The sequence below is a fragment of the Gymnoscopelus microlampas genome (genome assembly GCF_963454915.1).
Source record: "Gymnoscopelus microlampas genome assembly, chromosome: 21".
Lineage (NCBI taxonomy): Eukaryota > Metazoa > Chordata > Actinopteri > Myctophiformes > Myctophidae > Gymnoscopelus > Gymnoscopelus microlampas.
In genome coordinates, this window is record NC_139958.1 from 46,688,650 (window position 1) to 46,706,527 (window position 17,878).

The window sequence follows — 17,878 nt, forward strand, 5'->3', positions numbered from 1 at the left end:
GTGAACGATTCGCCTGTTTTTCGCCTGTTATCTGCCTAGCTAGTAGGCTAAAATTCCTAAGCATTCTTCCTCCAAACTGGGAGAAAACAGCATCTGAAAGTTTGATGGGATGCATTTTTACACGTGAGGATGTGACCACTTTTACATTGCATCTTATGAGCGGTGGGGTTCTTTTGCTGCCGACCTGCGCGCACATACTGGCTCTTATCAGTGTGACATTGTCTGTTAAGGTGTCTCTATAGGCTCTATGCACAGCAGCCATATTGGAAAGAAATTGTGCCTCTTACTTCCTTCACAGGTGTTACTAATGATACTAATTAAGGCTGTTCCATTCAGGTCAAACAGAGTCAGGGTGCTGACATTGTGCATGTTGGCTCACTGGAAACACTTGAGGGGGTTCCAAATGACCCCTTACGGGTGTGCAACTCTGAGAGTGGAACCAAATGGACCCGTAAGAGTTATGGGGGTCCTTGCAATTAAAAGGTTTGAGAACCACTGTGCTACACAAAATGGAACAGAGCCTTCATTAGTTCCATTGGTAACACATGTGAAGGAAGTAAGGAAGAGGCCCAATTTCCTTACAATATGGCTGCTGTGCATAGAGCCTATTGCCACACTTGAAGCCCTGAGGAGGGTTATGGAGTTCACAAGCGTGTGTGTGTGTGTGTTGGGGGGGATCGTCACGCCCACCAGATCCCACGAGATCCCACAAGGAACGCCAGCTGCAATTCTGGAGTAATGTCTTCAATACAGTGGTTCTTAGGGGTGTGCCGATACACTAATTTCACCAAACGATACGATACGATATTTGGCTCACAACTTCGATACGATATCGATAGGATACGATACGCACCTTTTTTATTATGAAAATATGGGGGAGGAAAAAAGTAAATGCAAACAAATAATTCTGTTTTTGCATTATTCAGACATGCAAACTTGTAGCTTTTCAGCTACAATAGCCGTTTTCAATCCAAATAGGTCAATAGTGTGACACCCGACCCGAAAAAAAAACAACATGTTGTCACCCTTTTCACCTCGGGGCTGTTTGCATGCCTGATTATAATGATTGTAAAAAAAAAAAAAAAAAATCAAAACGTTTTTTCCCCCCCCCAAAACGATACATATCGTCACAAAAATGTATCGCGATATATCGTGGGACGATATATCGGCACACCCCTAGTGGTTCTCAAACATTTTTTTTTGCATATCAAGGAATCCCAACTTAATATGCACTTGGCCACGGACCCCCTTCTGAACATATGTTGTGCCAGTGCAGTTCAAGAGAACATTTTTGTCAAGAATTGTGAGCTTGTAGATAAGCTATTTTAGAACAGCCAAAGTATGACATAGGGTTACTGATTTTGATGCTATATGAACTCAAGGACCTCTGGGGGTCCCCGGACCCCACTTTGAGAAGCAGTGCTTTAACAGCAGTAGCAGTTAGACCAAGTTCAGACCATGTTTATATATGTTAAACTTCGCCATTACAACTCAGAGGTCAAATTTTATTTTTTATCCACTACAAGTTTGACAACTTTAGTTACTTGTTACTTTGTAGATTTAGATTATTAATAGAAAACATACATTAACCAAGGTTAATGTATGTTGTTTTTTGTATTTGTTTTTAGATTAATACATTTTTAGATTATTTTATACTTTTAAAATACACATGGTTTATATACAGTGGTGTACAATAAAGTATATTTACCCAAGTACTGTACTTAAGTACAATGTTGAGGTACTTTTACTTTACTGGAGTATTTCCAATTATCTATACTTTTACTTCTACTCCACTACATCTCAAAGGCAAATATTGTACTTTTACTCCACTACAATTATTTGAAAACTTTAGTTGCTAGTTACTTTGCACATATAAATGATTACATTATAAAACATAAATTAAACACTTTAGCCCTACCTAGGCTATTTTCAAAAAAAATTGTACTTTTACTTTTGTTACTTTAAGTACATTTTTATGCCAATACTTTTGTACTTTTACTCAAGTCAATTTTGAATTCCGGACCTTTACTTGTAACAGAGTACTTCTACATTGCAGTATTGATACTTTTACTTAAAGTAAAACATTTGAGTACTTTTTCCACCTCTGGGGAAAGGATCGCTGAGTGCTTTACGGTCATTGTGTGGCTTTGCAGAATTGTGCTGCCCTGATGCTTAGGACATTGTGTTCCTACTGCAACACACACACACACACACACACACACACACACACACACACACACACACACACACACACACACACACACACACACACACACACACACACACGTATTCTGCATATATCATCCCAGGCTGACAGCTCATGCTGGAATGATCTAACCACATGTAATTCCAGCCTTCCCTCTTCTGGCAGCGGGACAATAGCAGAGGGTTAGAGAGCCACATACAACCAGCGGAACTCACTGCTTCTCAAAGTGGGGTCCGGGGACCCAGGAGGTCCTCGAGGAGGTTCCAGGGGGTCCCCATCAAAATGTGTTAATATTCATCAAAATAACTTCTTTGACCCTATTGTATACTGTGACCAGTGGTGGAAAGTAACTAAGTACATTTACTTAAGTACTGTACTTAAGAAAAATGTTGAGGTAGGCCATTTGCACTTTACTTGAGTATTTCCAATTTCCAAATATTGTACTTTTACTCCACTACATTTATTTGAAAACTTTAGTTACTAGTTACTTTGTAGATTTCGATTATTATCACAAAATATACATTACCCACTTCAGCCCTATATACCTTTCAACCATTTGAAAATAGAAGATCTACAAGCTCACAATGCGTAGCGTTGCGTCAATATATTTTGAATTCCACACGTTTACTTGTAACAGAGTATTTCTTTATTGCAGTATTGGTACTTTTACTTAAGTAAAACATTTGAGTACATTTTCCACCACTGAGACTTAGGCTATTCAAAAATATCCAACCTGCAAGCTCACAACGTGTTGTGATGTGACGCGTTGTGAGCTTGTTGATCGGTTATTTTCGACACATTTTGGAATCATTTCAACACAAATCTTGTCTTATGGGGGTCCCTGGCACAAAATCTCTTCAGATGGGGGTCCACAGCCAAAATATATACATTCGGGGGTCCTTGACATGAAAATGTTTGAGGACCGCTGGTGTGACTAACACACTAACACTAGTAGCATCGTGCATACAGACACACACACACTCACGCACATGGAAATACAAGGTTGCTGCATGACAGTGAACATCATGTGAATGGACCAGTTGTGCTTTTTTTAATGCAGCTGTTTTTTCACTATCAAGTGTGTCCTGACTATGCAGTGGTGGAAAAAGTACTCAAATGTTTTACTTATGTAAAAGTATTAATACTGCAATGTAGAAGTGCTCTGTTACAAGTAAAAGTCCGGAATTCAAAATTTACTTAAGTAAATGTACAAAAGTATTGGCATCGAAAATAGCAGATCTACAAGCTCACAACGCGTTGCAATGCTTGTAAATCTGCCATTTTCAAATAGCCTAGGTATAAAATAGGGCTAAAGTGGTTAATGTATGTTTTATAATTTAATAATGTAAATTCTGCAAAGTAACTAGTAACAAAGTTTTCAAATAATTGTATTGGAGTAAAAGTACAATATTTGCTTTTGAGTATTGGAAATTGGAACAGTAAGTACAGTATTTGAGTAAATGTACTTAGTTACTTTACACCACTGACTCTATGTGCTACTGTGCGCTGTAACATTCTGTACCGGTTTGAGGAGAAGTCCATTCTCTAGAGCTGTTATGTAACTTTCCTGTTCTACCCCGGATTTGACCCTCAAGCAGACCTCCCAGGGGTCCTTGAGGGGGGTCCCAGCAAAATGTGTTAATAACAGCATCAAAATCACACCAACTGGTTCGAACCGGTCGGCAAGGAGTGTAAACATTAATGACTTAATAACGTGTGTATTGTTCTCTGTCTTGTGTGTGTGCGTGTGCGTTGTGTATGGTTGTGCGTTGCAGGCCCAGTTTCCGCCGTACCAACTGGTTTGGACCGGTGGGCAGGGAGTGCAAGCTGGTGATGGAGAAGGTGGGCGTGGCCGACCTCAGCCCGTTTGGAAAGTTCATCGTTAAGGGAGCCGATAGCCACAAACTGTTGGACCGACTGTTCGCTAACAACATGCCCAAAGTATGCTATTTTACATCCTATTATAATACTAACATGCCCAAAGTATGTTATTTTATATTGCATTATTAATACTAACATTAATACTAACATGCCTAAAGTATGTTATTTTATATCGTATTATTAATAATAATATGCCTAAAGTATGTTATTGTATATTGTATTATTAACAATAAAATGCCTAAAGCAGTAGTTTAAAAAGAAATGTCAATCTAACGACCCCCAAATTGATATATATTTGGCCGCGGCCCGCGACCACCATCTGAAAATATTTCTGAGAAGATTTGTGCTAAATAATAAAAAAAATATTGAATGTTTTTCAAACACAAAAAGCAGCAGATGCGTGTGAAAGTGAAATCAATATCAATAGACTGTATTCAATTAAATCAATGATTTTAAGTCTGTTTTAACTGTAATTTAAAATATATGATTTTTGCAGCTTTCAAACAATCATGCAAATTAATTAACGTCACAAAATGAACCATGTAACTCAATTAAGTGTACTGTCATTAATAATGACAGTACACTCATCAATGGTCTGTTCAAACCAGTGTTGTGTTTTTGTGTCATCTTCAGGTGGGCTTGACCAACATCAGCCACATGTTGACCCCCAGTGGGCGGGTCTACGCAGAGGTCACCATCACCCAGCTGTCACCCGGAGAGTTCCTGCTCATCACAGGAAGTGGCTCCGAGCTTCACGACCTAAGGTGACCAGTGGCACCGCCTGTGCACCAACAGACCAAGTGTTCCAATGGATCCAACGCTCTTGTTAATACTTTTCATTGGTTCAATATATTTATAAAACACACTTAACAACTTTTACATTCACATTCACTTTACATTTAAGTAAGGCATTCATTTACAAAAGAAAACATGAAAATGTTGCAATATTGATATTCAAGGCTTCTGCCCGACAGTAACAATATGAGACATCTATCTACAAATGCACAAAATCTCTGGTATCTGTCCCCCACGTATCCAAACAACCGACCGACCCACCCACCCACTTCAACCTCGGCGTGTGTGTCACTGAGGATTGGAGGAAGTGATGTTCCCAGTGGGAACAGCGGCCAGCGGTTGTCCAGTACTGTCTGTGTCCCTTTTATGCCCATATATGGAGATCCCTGATCATCAATTTAATGCCATAGTACTGATTGTATAGACTGGCCATGGTACTGAGACAACAGGTACAGTGGGTACTGCATAACCATCATCAGCTTAGTAAGTACAATCATATCTTTGTACATGTTTGTCAAAAGCATGAAACACAAATTTCCATTGTGGGTCCATTGGGTGTGCATGTGTGTGTTGTGTAAGCAGTGTGTTTCAGTGAGTGTGTATTTTATGTAAGCAGTGCAGATTGATGTAATCTGTTTGGCTAACACACAACTGCACACAAAGAGCTTTATTCTCAAGCAATCTAACGCCTCATTATAGCAGCTGGTGGTAAAACCAAACGCCTCTCTGTCTGCACCAATCAAAACGCCCCTCTTTCTGCACCATTCAAAACACCCCTTTGTTTACGCCAATCAAAATGCAATATAACTTGCATCAGTAACTCCCTCACCCACACCATGAAGGTTGGGGTTTTGATGCCACACAGTGACCCCCCGTGGTGATATAAGTAAACTACAGGTCAATGGTTGCATGCTGCAGTTCTGCCCACTTATTTTGATTTGATTGTTTTTTTTTTAATTGACAAAATGTGCAGATACCTGCTTTAGTTATGGATGGATTGTACAACATATCTTTCAAAAGGATACAATAAAAAAAAAAGATGGAGAACTTATTTCCACTGTGGTGCTTTGGTCACCATGGTTACTGTAAAATATCCGAACCACAATCTGTTTATTGATCTAGGATCTGTACATCAGTGGGTCTCAAACATTTTCATGTCAAGGACCCCCAAATTAATATGCACTTGGCTGCGGACCCCCATAAGGAAATATTTTGTCCCAGGGACCCCCATACAAGATTTGTGTTGTTTCCCAAATATTCAACGTTCAACAAGCGTCTCATTGGAGCGCGATGTGAGCTTCTAGATCTGCTATTTTGAAATTGCAGATGTAGGCTTAAAGTGGTTAAACTGATTTTTGATTCTATACAGTATTATTATGATGTTTACCTGGTATCCTATAGTTTCAATGTAAAGATAAGTTATTGATAGTGTATTGTTTAAACTGACACTAGGTTCCTCGTTTACCTGTGATCCTAGTTTACCGATGCACTATACACTCTCTCTGCATTCTATGTACATTAATACGTGTGTACGTGTTTACCTTGCTTATAGAGCACCAAACGTAGCCCATTCGATACGGGAACGCATTTCTGTCATTTTTTTACTATTCAAAAATAACAGATCTACAAGCTCATAGCGGTCGCTTCATGTCAGGGTCTAAATCACCCTGTCAGGGTTTATTTCTCAATAATGACATGACATTGATTATCTCTTGCATAAGTCATTTGAGATCCAATCTAGGTTAGGGCTATAGGTTACCCAATGGTTAATCTCTCAAGAACAGATTCAGAGCTGCGCTACTGAATCTGTCGGGAGGGTCGTTCAGAACGTGTGAACATTGGCCTACAAGTGGGCGGGCCTTAGATCAGGAAGTAAGCCGCGCTTTAACCAATCATGGCCATCACAGCCCGGTCTGACACAAATAGTGCACAGCGCACTTCAAGATTTCATTCAAATTTTTCCGTAATCCACACAAGTATGTTATATCACCAGCCGATCATTTTGGTTGAATGAACCACACTCGCTTTGTGACTCGAGCCCCTCTCTCTGGAACACCGACGGTGGCGTTTTTCTCCATCGCGGCAACCGTCGGTAACTGGTGTGGTTGTCTGTCTGTGAGAATGATCTCCCCAGCGTCCCCGCACGGTAACGTTACTTCGCGATCTAAATTTGACTCCGAGAGGGTACAGGTGGAACCAAATGGATCCATGGTCCTGTACCCTCTCGGACTAACAAAAACAGCCAAAATGGCTCTTAACCCATCCGCTCATATTGAACATAATTCCTAAGTAAATTGTTTATAAACAGAGCCTTAGCCTCAGCATGAAAGAGTCATATTTTTTGGTTGCCACCGCGTGGCCCAACAGCACCTTCGCGCGACCCCTTTGGGTCGCAGGATAGTGTCACGGAACCCATAGTGTTCCGTGGTGGAAGAAATGGTATCCAGTGGGAATGAACCGAAGTGTGACTTCTCTGCCACTAGAGGCCGCTATCCCCCTGAGCCATTTTCTCTATTGAAAATACCTACCATAGTCTCAAGTTCAACAGCATTGTGTCATATAAGAACTGTGCTCCAAAAATAGACGAATGAGTCTGCCGATGTTACTCATGGATATGAAGCATCAACTGACGGTGAAAAAGTACTATTTTATCCAAAGAATTATCTGATTTGTTTATTTTTGGAACACAGTTCTGAGTTCTTATCTGACGCGATCTAAGATTTCCCAATGGGATTTTCAATAGAAAAAAATACTTCCGTGACACAGGAATAGCGGGGTAACGTCAGTAATCTATTGCAGTGGTTCTCAAACCTTTTTATGTCAAGGACCCCCAAAATGATACGTATTTGGCCACGGACCCCCATGTCAAAATAGTTTGATCCAGGGACCCCCCATACGCAAAGATTTGAGTTACAAATGTTCGTTTAAAAAATATATATATATTCAAAGATTTGCACAAATTTTCCCAAAAAAATCAAAAATAGCAGATCTACAAGCTTGTAGCGCAGCACTCGGTGCCACTCTATGAGCTTGTAGATCTGCTATTTTTGAATAGCCAAAGTATAAAATATGGATAAAGGGGTTAAAATGATTCTGAAACTTTATTAATTAATTTTGATGGGGACCCCCTGGTACCGCCCCAAGGATCCCTGGGGGTCCCCGGACCCCACTTTGAGAGCCAATGCTCTATTTGTAAACTCTGGATACGAGCGTCTGCTGCTAAACGCCTGAATTGTAATTTGTAATTATTAACCCTTTGATTGAATCACTGTTTCAGGTGGATAGAGAAGGAGTCTGCAGAGGGCGGTTATGACGTGGACATCACTAACGTGACGGAGGACATGGGCGTGCTGGGCGTGGCGGGTCCAAACTCCCGCAACGTCCTGCAGAAGCTAACCGAGGAGGACATGAGTGACGCCGGCTTCAAGTTCCTGCACTGCAAGAGCATCCAGCTGGCTGGAGTTACGCTGAGAGCCATCAGGATCTCCTACACCGGTATGCTACAGTGGTGGACTAAGTACTCACATCTTTGACTTAAGTAAAAGTATCAATACTGCAGTGTAGAAATACTCTGTTACAAGTAAAAGTCTGGTAATCAAAATTGACTTTAGTAAAAGTGCAAAAGTATTAGCATCAAAATATACCTGAAGTTCCAAAAGTAAAAGTACGCATTGTGCAGAATGTCCCATTTCACACAAGTTCAAAGTGTATCATTTGAAAATAGCAGATCTAAAAGCTCACAATGCGAAAATAGCAGATCTACAAGCTCACAATGCGACGCATTGTGAGCTTTTAGATCTGCTATTTTCAAATGGAGAAATAAATATATAGAGCTTTGGTTAATGTATGTTTTGTGATAATAATCTAATCTACAAAGCAACTAGTAACTAAAGCTGTCAAATAAATGTAGTAGAGTAAAAGTACGATATTTGCCTCTGAGATGTAGCGGAGTAGCGGTAAAAGTACTGAAAATTGGAAATACTCCAGCAAAGTAAAAATTCCTCAAAAGTGTACGTAAGTACAGTACTTGAGTAAATGTACTTAGTTACTTTACACCACTGGTATCTGGTTCTCAAGGTAGGGTCCGGAGACTCCCAGAAGTCCTTGAGGGAGTTCCGGGAGCTCCCCAGCAATATTAGTCAAAGGGCTAGAACACTTTGGTAGAGGTTTGGTTTGTGTAGTTACCTTTTGCCATGAGGTAACTTCCAAGGTTTCCCAAAGAGATGCTGAGTAGGGATGCTGCGTAGGTCCTACGAAGGGTCTACGTGCGTCCACACAGGCTGCGCAGTATACCTTAGCAGGCACGTAAGAGCCGGGTTTTCCTAAAGCGATTTCAGGTCGTGCGTAGCCTACGCAGCTTGTGTAAGAGCCTCCTACACACCTACGACGATGGTGTTTCTCGAAGCCAGTTTAGATAGCACGTAAGGCACAACCAGCTGCTACTAATGAAGATAGTGCGTAGTGGGGCTCTTACGCAGCTTCTAGGCTACGCACGACCTGAAATCGATTTGGGAAACCCGGCCATTGATTCAGCGGCGGACTGGCCATTGGGCTGGGCCAGTGGGCCACTGGGCCAAAAAAAAAATAAAATAAAAAAATGTTTTTTTTTTTTTTTTTTTTGGAAAAATATATTTTTAAAAATGTTTTAGGGTTATTACGGTCATATCCGAGTCGCGCGGCCCAATTATTAGTTACGTTAATGTTTGGGCTGGGATGCTTTCCAGCAGGCGCCTCAGTGCGGCCGCAGAGTTCATGTGCAGGGCTGGGCTGAAACAGTGAAACCGTTGACAAAAGGGGGGGGGGGGGGTGGGCGGTCCGGACCAAAATGCCAGGTCTGAATTTTGGTCCCAGTCCGGCCCTGCATTGATTGTATGGTGAAGAAGCTCAGGGGGAGCTCTTTTAGACCATAGGCAACTTTGATGATGGAGAGGCCCACTATATTTCCACACTCACTCCAGGGGGCCACATTGCATATAAGAGGGCAGACAGACTTTATCTCCGTATTTTAACTTTTTTCGTAAATTAATGCTGTACTTTACCATTCTATGTCACACAAAAGTAGCAAAAATAGCAGATCTACAAGCTCAAAACGCATTGCAGTGTGATGTGTTTTTGAGCTATTTTTGCTATTTTTGTATTGGAATCCAGATTTGTTTTTGGTGCTATTTTTTTGTTGGAATCCTGAAAAGTAACTTTTATTTGATTTCAAATGTATTGAGTTATACTTATGTTAACTTTATGAACTTAAATACAAATACATTGGACATAAAAAAGACAATAGAATTTTAATACTAGTCATTAAGCTACTAATATAGACTGAAGTAATTAAAGCGTGTCATGTTTGCGCGTTTGGAATTGTAACAGCTGAAATCAATAATATATCAGTATTCCGATAACTGCGGGCCGCATTAAGTGAAGGTGGGGGCCGCACGTGGCCCCCGGGCCGCCAGTTGCCCATGTATGATATAGAACATCACCAAACCCAGTACTTAGATTTTTTTTTTAAATAAAAATGTCAACGTCCTGTTGGTTTAGCTATTTTTATAAGGAGAAAACCCGGACTGGATCCGCAGATCTGGATCTTCAAATAGTAAAATGTATAGGAATTTATTTTATAGTACCAGGTTTAGTGATGTTCTATATTGTCAGAATCAGCTTTGTTTGTGTTCTTTACAGGCTAAAAGAGCTCTTCCTGAGCCTCTTTACCGTACAATGTAAGTCAATGAGGAGCATATTTTAAATGATCAATTTCTAGTCAATGGAGCAATTATTTTTGATTTCTTGCCTACCTTTGGAGTTACATCATGGCATGGCATGGCCTTGGTGGGGTACCAGTGGGTCCCCAGCCAAATTAATTAATAGACCACCGAAGTCTGACGTAATTTACACATCCTTTGTTTGTCTACCTGGTTCACAGTTTTCCACCCCCATTCTGAATCCCATAGACGTATTTAATATCGCGTCAAATAATAACTGTGTTCCAAAAATAAACAAACGACCCCGGTGTGACTCTTATGGATACTAGAAGTTCGGGCCGCTGCGCGGCCCTCACATCTAGCGTCCGCGCGACGTCGCACTGTGTAGGTAGTCCTTTGAATGCAATGATTTTACCGGTGACATTCTTAGAAGCCATAGACACTAAGCCATTGTACTGTCGGATGTTGGCCATGAATTGTTGGGATTCTGGAGAGGTCCTGTCAAACAGAGCTTGAAGTGCAGGAGGGGGGTCCTTGAATGGCTGTAGTTGGATTGTTCCGTAATGGCAACAGGCACTGAAGGTTTTGAGTGGGACAGGATCTTTTGAAAGTTTTGATGTTTCCCAGGGGAACATGACGGCCTTGCATGAAGTGCAGATACAATCCATTGCAGGTGTGGGAAAGGCAACTATTTCTGTGAGTTGTTGTGGCTGTGTCCACGCTCTTCTGAAGTGTTTATCCTTTGGTTTTGTCCTTTGTGATGGATGAGAGTGTGTTGTGTATTGATGGTCCTCATAGCGGCGTTCTGCGAAGAGAGAGATGGACAGCATGCATGATTAGGCAGTTGTGAAATGTGTGCGTAACATAGTAATTGTAATATTCTGTGTAGATGTAAGGAAAAGGAATGTGAGAGATTGGGTGATAGAATGCATTGGAGGGATTATGGGGTAAATCAAAGCACTTACTTTTGGCGGGGGGCGTCTGTACGGAGCGAGTTGTCCTTCTGCTGGCGCGGTTGCTGTCACTGCGGTTAGCTGAGAAGTGGAGACAGTTGTGTGTGGGCAAAAAGGAATTAGCCGGGATGTTGTGGTATGCAGTTTGTGGTTGAGAGTATTTGTGACATTGAAGAGCGTTTGCGGCTGCATTTGCGCGAGCCACACGCTGGCGAGTGGCATTGCGTGTGCGTTTGCCCAGCATAGCTTTTTTGCGTGGTCCCATGGCTGCGTGCGAAGTTGTGGGTACTGTGTAGTAAAGTTTCCTGTTGTCTCTGTGTCGTTCTGTGTACTGCGTAGTAAAGTTTCCTGTTGTCTCTGTGTCGTTCTGTGTGCTCTGCGGGGGTAGGGGCTACGTGCAGTAGAGGGGGTAGGGGCTACGTGCAGTAGAGTTGCAAGGCAACAACACGTGGACGTGTGTGGCATTGGTAGCGTCGCTGAGGACACGTGGACGTGTGTGGCATTGGTAGCGTCGCTGAGGACACTGGCATTGGCCAGGGCATCCAGGTCCTTTATAGTGATGGCTGTGCCCCTGTCATTATGGTGATGTCAGATAGTGTCAGACATCTCCATATATGGAGCTGCCTATATCAGTTATGCCCAAATATGGGACCGTGATGGCTGTGCCCCTGTCATTATGGTGATGTCAGATAGTGTCAGACATCTCCATATATGGAGCTGCCTATATCAGTTATGCCCAAATATGTGGGTTCTCTGATGTCAGACCAAAATAAGCACCCGGAAGTGAATTTCGCGCTGGGGAAGAGATTTGCATAGTATTGGGGCATAATGCGTTTCATATTTATTGTACATCATGGAAGTAGAGTAACGGTATGGGAAGCAGCCGGTTCAGAGGCAGAATATTGAGGAATTTTGGGGTAAAATGTGGAGTTAGTTGGGCCATGTGTGTGCGTGGAGACCGCGCACACACACATGTGTAGCCCCATGAGTTTGGCCGTCAATTATAGGTGCAAGATGAAGCATCAACTGACGGTGAGAAAACGCTAATGTTACTTCCGCCGAATTAGTTACATTTTCGCCAGAAACAATCAAATATAAGTGACTGACTATCATAAACGATACAGAACCTCCTCCCTGACAATATCGCCGGGACAGTTTGTTTATTTTTGGACCACAATTCTTGGATGAGACGATTCTAAGATGACCCAATGTTATTCTCCATAGAGAAATTACTTTACGAACCTGGGGATGAACGAGTGACGTCAGGACTTCAGTGGTCTATACCATTACAATCATTTTAACCACTTTATCCATTTTTTATTTATTTATTAGCGGCGCTAGAGGCGGATCCTGCTCTATACCTGACTTTGTCCGTGTTCACCGTCAACGTTCTGATTGGTCAAACCCGTCAGCGCTCTGATTGGTCAGACCCGTCAACAAAGTGATTGGTCAGACCCGTCAACAAAGTGATTGGTCAAGCTTCACATGACACGTGTGTTTATAAACACATTATAAACACATATCGATGACAAAATGTATCAAAGGCGCCGCTACCTTCACACAGGGTGTGATTTTTTATGTTGGCTAATGGCTATTCAAAAAGAGCAGATCTACAAGCTCACAGCGCATCACTTCGTGCCACGCTGCAAGCTTGTACATCTGGTATTTTTGAATCATTTTGAATTTAACTTCTCTTCTGGGGGTCCCTGGCACAAACTATTTCAGATGGGGGGGTCTGCGGCCAAATACATATCATTTTGGGGGTCCTTGACATGAAAAGGTTTGATAAGCCCAGAACTACACAACCCAAACCTCTATCAAAGTGTCCTTGCCAAATACATATCATTTTGGGTGGTCCTTGACATGAAAAAAGTTTGAGAACCACTGATTATAGCAACATAGGTTTTTTTCAAAAAGCTGTTTTAGGACATTTGTAGAATCCCCCAGAAGCAAGGACATTCGCTTTAAAAAACATATATATTCAAAGATTTGCAAAAATGTTCACGATAAAAAAAAAATAGCAGCACTCTGTGCCACGCTATGAGCTTGTAGATCTGCTATTTGTGAATAGCCAAAGAAATCTAAAATGACAAAGAAGCGTTCCCTGTTTGAATGAGTTAATTCAACTCTGAGGGTGTTTAAATGGAACAACTCTCAGAGTTACAGACCCGTGAAGGGTTGGGAAAAGGTTGGACCTGATGTTGAGAACCAGAGCATTACAGTGTATGAACTCATACATGCTTATTATGTCGAGTCGGCTATTTTCAGTATTAATGTCGTATACATTGCAGTATAAATAAGGCTTTACACGTAAGACAAAGTAAGGCAAGGGTAAGTTTAGTTCAACAAGGCAAGTCAAAGTTATTTGCACAAAAGCATCAAGACAGCGAAATTAAGATTTTATTAAAGGACATTTGAAAACAAAAAAGACAAAATGGAAAGAATTAGAATGAGTGACAATGGATGTACAGAATAAGTGCCTTTATTAAACGTTGCAGCACATTAAGAGCTTGTAGATCGGCTACTGTCTGTATGAATGTTCTATACATTTCGGTATAAATTTTGGTATAAATCAGGCTTTACCCTACAGACACAAACAATACTCGGGTTTATGCAACAGGTTTGCCCTAACATACGTTCTGTGTGTGTGTGTGTGTGTGTGTGTGTGTGTGTGTGTGTGTGTGTGTGTGTGTGTGTGTGTGTGTGTGTGTGTGTGTGTGTGTGTGTGTGTGTGTGTGTGTGTGTGTCTGTGTGTCTGTGTCTGCGTGTAGGTGAGTTGGGGTGGGAGATGTACATTGACCAGAAGAACATGGCCACAGTGTACCAGGCCATCATGGCTGCTGGCCAGGACCAAGGCATCGATAACTTTGGTACCTACGCTATGAACTCTCTGAGACTGGAGAAAGGCTTCAGAGGCTGGGGAGCAGAGGTACACACACACACACACACACACACACACACACACACACACACACACACACACACACACACACACACACACACACACACACACACACACACACACACACACACACACACACACACACACACACACACACCAAGGTTTACTTCTACTCCACTACATCTGAGAGACAAATAGTGTACTTTTACTCACTACAATTATATAGGCTATTTGAAAATAGCAAATCTACAAACTCACAATGCATTGTGAGCTTGTAGATCTGCTATTTTCAAATAGCCTAGGAATAAAATAGGGCTAAAGTGGTTAATGTGCAGTATGTCTTATAATGTAATAATTTATATCTTAAAAGTAACTAGTAGCTAAAGTTTTCAAATAATTGTAGTGGAGTAAAAGTACAATATTTGCCTCTGAGATGTAGTGGAGTAGAAGTAAAAGTATTGGAAAATAGAAATACTCAAATAAGGTACAAATACCTCAACATTGTACTTAAGTACAGTAAGTAAATGTATTTAGTTACTTTCCACCACTGGAAGTGGGTCTGCACCACGGGCGGGACTTGACAAACAGGTCAATTAAATGAAAATAGGTGAAGTGCTCCTTTAACTGTAATTTCTTTCTGATCAGATGAACTGTGACGTCAACCCTCTGGAGGCTGGACTGGACTATTTCATTAAACTCAATAAGGTACAACATTCATTCATCTGTATGGTGTTCTATAACATTCTAATAATGTCTAATAAAACCTATATCTGACCATATTTTATATTCTCATATTTAATATTTCTATTTTTGCCATTATTTTTTATATCTTACATTTAATCTGTATATGTTTATTACTATGTTTATATTTTACTATATGTATATGTCAGCCTGTTGACTTCATGGTCAAGGCAGCTCTGCAGTATGTTTATATTTAATATATTGTATTTACAGCCTGTAGACTTTATATTTAATATATTGTATATATATATCAACTTGTAGACTTCATATTTCATATTTTATGTATATTTATATATTTTATATTCTACTAAACCAGTCAGTCACTCACTCAATCCTGTCTGTTCTGTCTGCATGGTTCTCCTCAGTGGCTTGAGCAATTGATCTGAACTTGCGTACAAGCATTGACCATTAGCATATTTGCACACAACCACAACACCAGTTTTTCACTTTCCCAAAATGTAAGCTGTTCATTAGCGTTTCTGCAATTCGGAGTCCGAGCTATGGGATCTGTCGTCATAGTTACAGCACTGCAGTCTATGGTATCGTAACCATTGGCCAGACACTGCCACACAGAGAATGCCAAATACGCGCTGCAAACTTAAATGACTTTCATTAACCCATAGCTTAGCTCAAACAGCTTAAACATCAACTTCTCATGGTTGTGGGAGAGAGAGAGCACATGCCCGGGTATGGACTAGTATTTATATATTTTATATATATTTAAATATTTTATATATTTACAGCCTGTAGACTTCATAGGCAAGGCAGCTCTGCAGGAGATCAAAGCAGCGGGCCTTAAGAGGAAGCTGTGTTATGTCACCATGGAAACCGATGACGTCGACCCCGAGGGCAACGAGACCATCTGGCATAACGGCAAGGTCAGGAAACCCAAACATTTTATTTGATACCATTTTTTTTACTGAATCTTTGACATTGAGATCTGCTATTTTCCAAACTTTTTATTTTTTTTATTTTATCTCTGGAATTATGTTTGAAACATTTTAACAACACAAATCTTGTATGGGGGTCCCTGGCACACATTATTTTCAGATGGGAGTCTGCGGCAAAATACATAATTTGGGGGGTCCTTGACATGAAAAAGTTTGAGAACCACTGCTTTGAGAATGTAAGCTTCAGTGGTGGAAAAAGTACTCAAATGTTTTCCTTAAGTAAAAGTATCAATACTGCAATGTAGAAGTACTCTGTAAAAGTCAGTTTTTTTCCGGAATAAAAAATGTACTTGAGTAAAAGTACAAAAGTATTGGTATCAAAATGTACTTTAAGTACCAAAAATAAAAGTACTAAAATGTTTGAAAATAGCAGATCTACAAGCTCACAACGTGTCGCGATGCGACACGTTCAATAAAGTACAATATTTGAGATGTATGGAGTAGAAGTAAAAGTATAGACAATTGGAAATACTCCGGTAAAGTAAAAGTACCTCAAAATTGTACTTAAGTATAGTACTTGAGTAAATGTACTTAGTTACTTGGTTCTTGACATGAAAAGGTTTGAGAACCACTGCTTTAGGCCACCGCTTGTTAGAGGAAAATTTGAGAATGTAAGCTTTGACCTTTCCGTTTGACCGCCCAGGTGGTGGGGAACACGACCTCGGGATGCTACAGCTACTCCACCCAGCAGAGCTTGGCGTTCTGCTACCTGCCCGTGCAGCTCTCCTCCGTGGGCCAGAAGGTAGAAGTGGAGCTGATGGGGAGAAGGTACCCCGGCATGGTGGTCCAAGAACCTCTGGTCCTCACCGAACCCACCCGGACCCGGCTGCAGAAGAAAGCCAAGAAGAGCACAGCGTAAAAGGAAGCCCCCACATTTGCCTCTGTTGTACGACTGTGTCGCTCGCCAAAAACAACTGACCCGCAAGCTAACAACGCACCACGTTGTTAGCTTGTAGGTCAGTTGTTTTTGGTGAGCAGCACAATAGGCTTTGTGCACAGCAGCAATATTGGAAAGAAATTTGGCCTCTTCCATACTTCCTGCACAGGTGTTACCAATGATACTAATGAAGGCTCTGTTCCATTCTGGTCAAACAGAGTCAGGGTGCTGATATTGTGCGCGTTGGCTCACTGGAAACACTCTGCTACATTAGTGGGTCTCAAAGTGTGGTCCAGGGACCCTCATGGTTCCTTGAGGGGGTTTCAAATGGCCACTTACGGGTGTGTAACTCTGAGAGTGTACAAATGGAACCAAATGGACCCGTAAGCGTCCATTTGGTTCCATTTGTCCACTCTCAGAGTTATGGGGTCCACTGTGCTACACTAAATGGAACAGAGCCTTAACACATTGAGTGCCAAAAACGGCTGTAGACGTTTTTTTTAATACAACTGTCGAGTGCCATAGACATTTTTTTTTTTCACAATGGGCACTCTCACGCAACTTAGGAATGATCCTAGGACCCTGTAAAATGGAATGGGCGGATGTGAATCCAGTCCAAAAAACGTCACTTCCGTCCGCTCCAATGATAGGATCTTGAGAAAAAGGTCCATATCTCCATGTCTTTTTACCGTGGTGAAAACAAACCATTTTCGACGCGCGATCACTCGCAATGGCAGATCGTGCTAGAAATATTATTGTTCCAGTCGTTAGACGTGACCCTCGACCATCGCCCAGACACCCTTTGTTTACATCCGGGTCCTCGTGGAGGCAACATCGCCGTAAACGGTAAGAAACGCTGGCAGTGGATGTACCCAGT

At 41.3% G+C, this 17,878-nt stretch overlaps 1 protein-coding gene across 1 annotated transcript in view; it reads left to right on the forward strand.

Annotated features, from left to right (window-relative positions):
- dmgdh (dimethylglycine dehydrogenase) overlaps positions 1-17,337 on the forward strand; it is a 65,178-nt gene extending 47,841 nt beyond the window's left edge. The window contains exons 10-16 of the mRNA XM_084047049.1: positions 3,982-4,147; positions 4,721-4,851; positions 8,160-8,377; positions 14,303-14,460; positions 15,079-15,138; positions 15,918-16,052; positions 16,768-17,337. Coding sequence (XP_083903175.1) covers positions 3,982-4,147; positions 4,721-4,851; positions 8,160-8,377; positions 14,303-14,460; positions 15,079-15,138; positions 15,918-16,052; positions 16,768-16,983 — 1,084 coding nt within the window. The 3' untranslated portion in view covers positions 16,984-17,337. The remainder of the gene's footprint in view (positions 1-3,981; positions 4,148-4,720; positions 4,852-8,159; positions 8,378-14,302; positions 14,461-15,078; positions 15,139-15,917; positions 16,053-16,767) is intronic.
- The last annotated feature ends 541 nt before the right edge of the window (positions 17,338-17,878 follow it).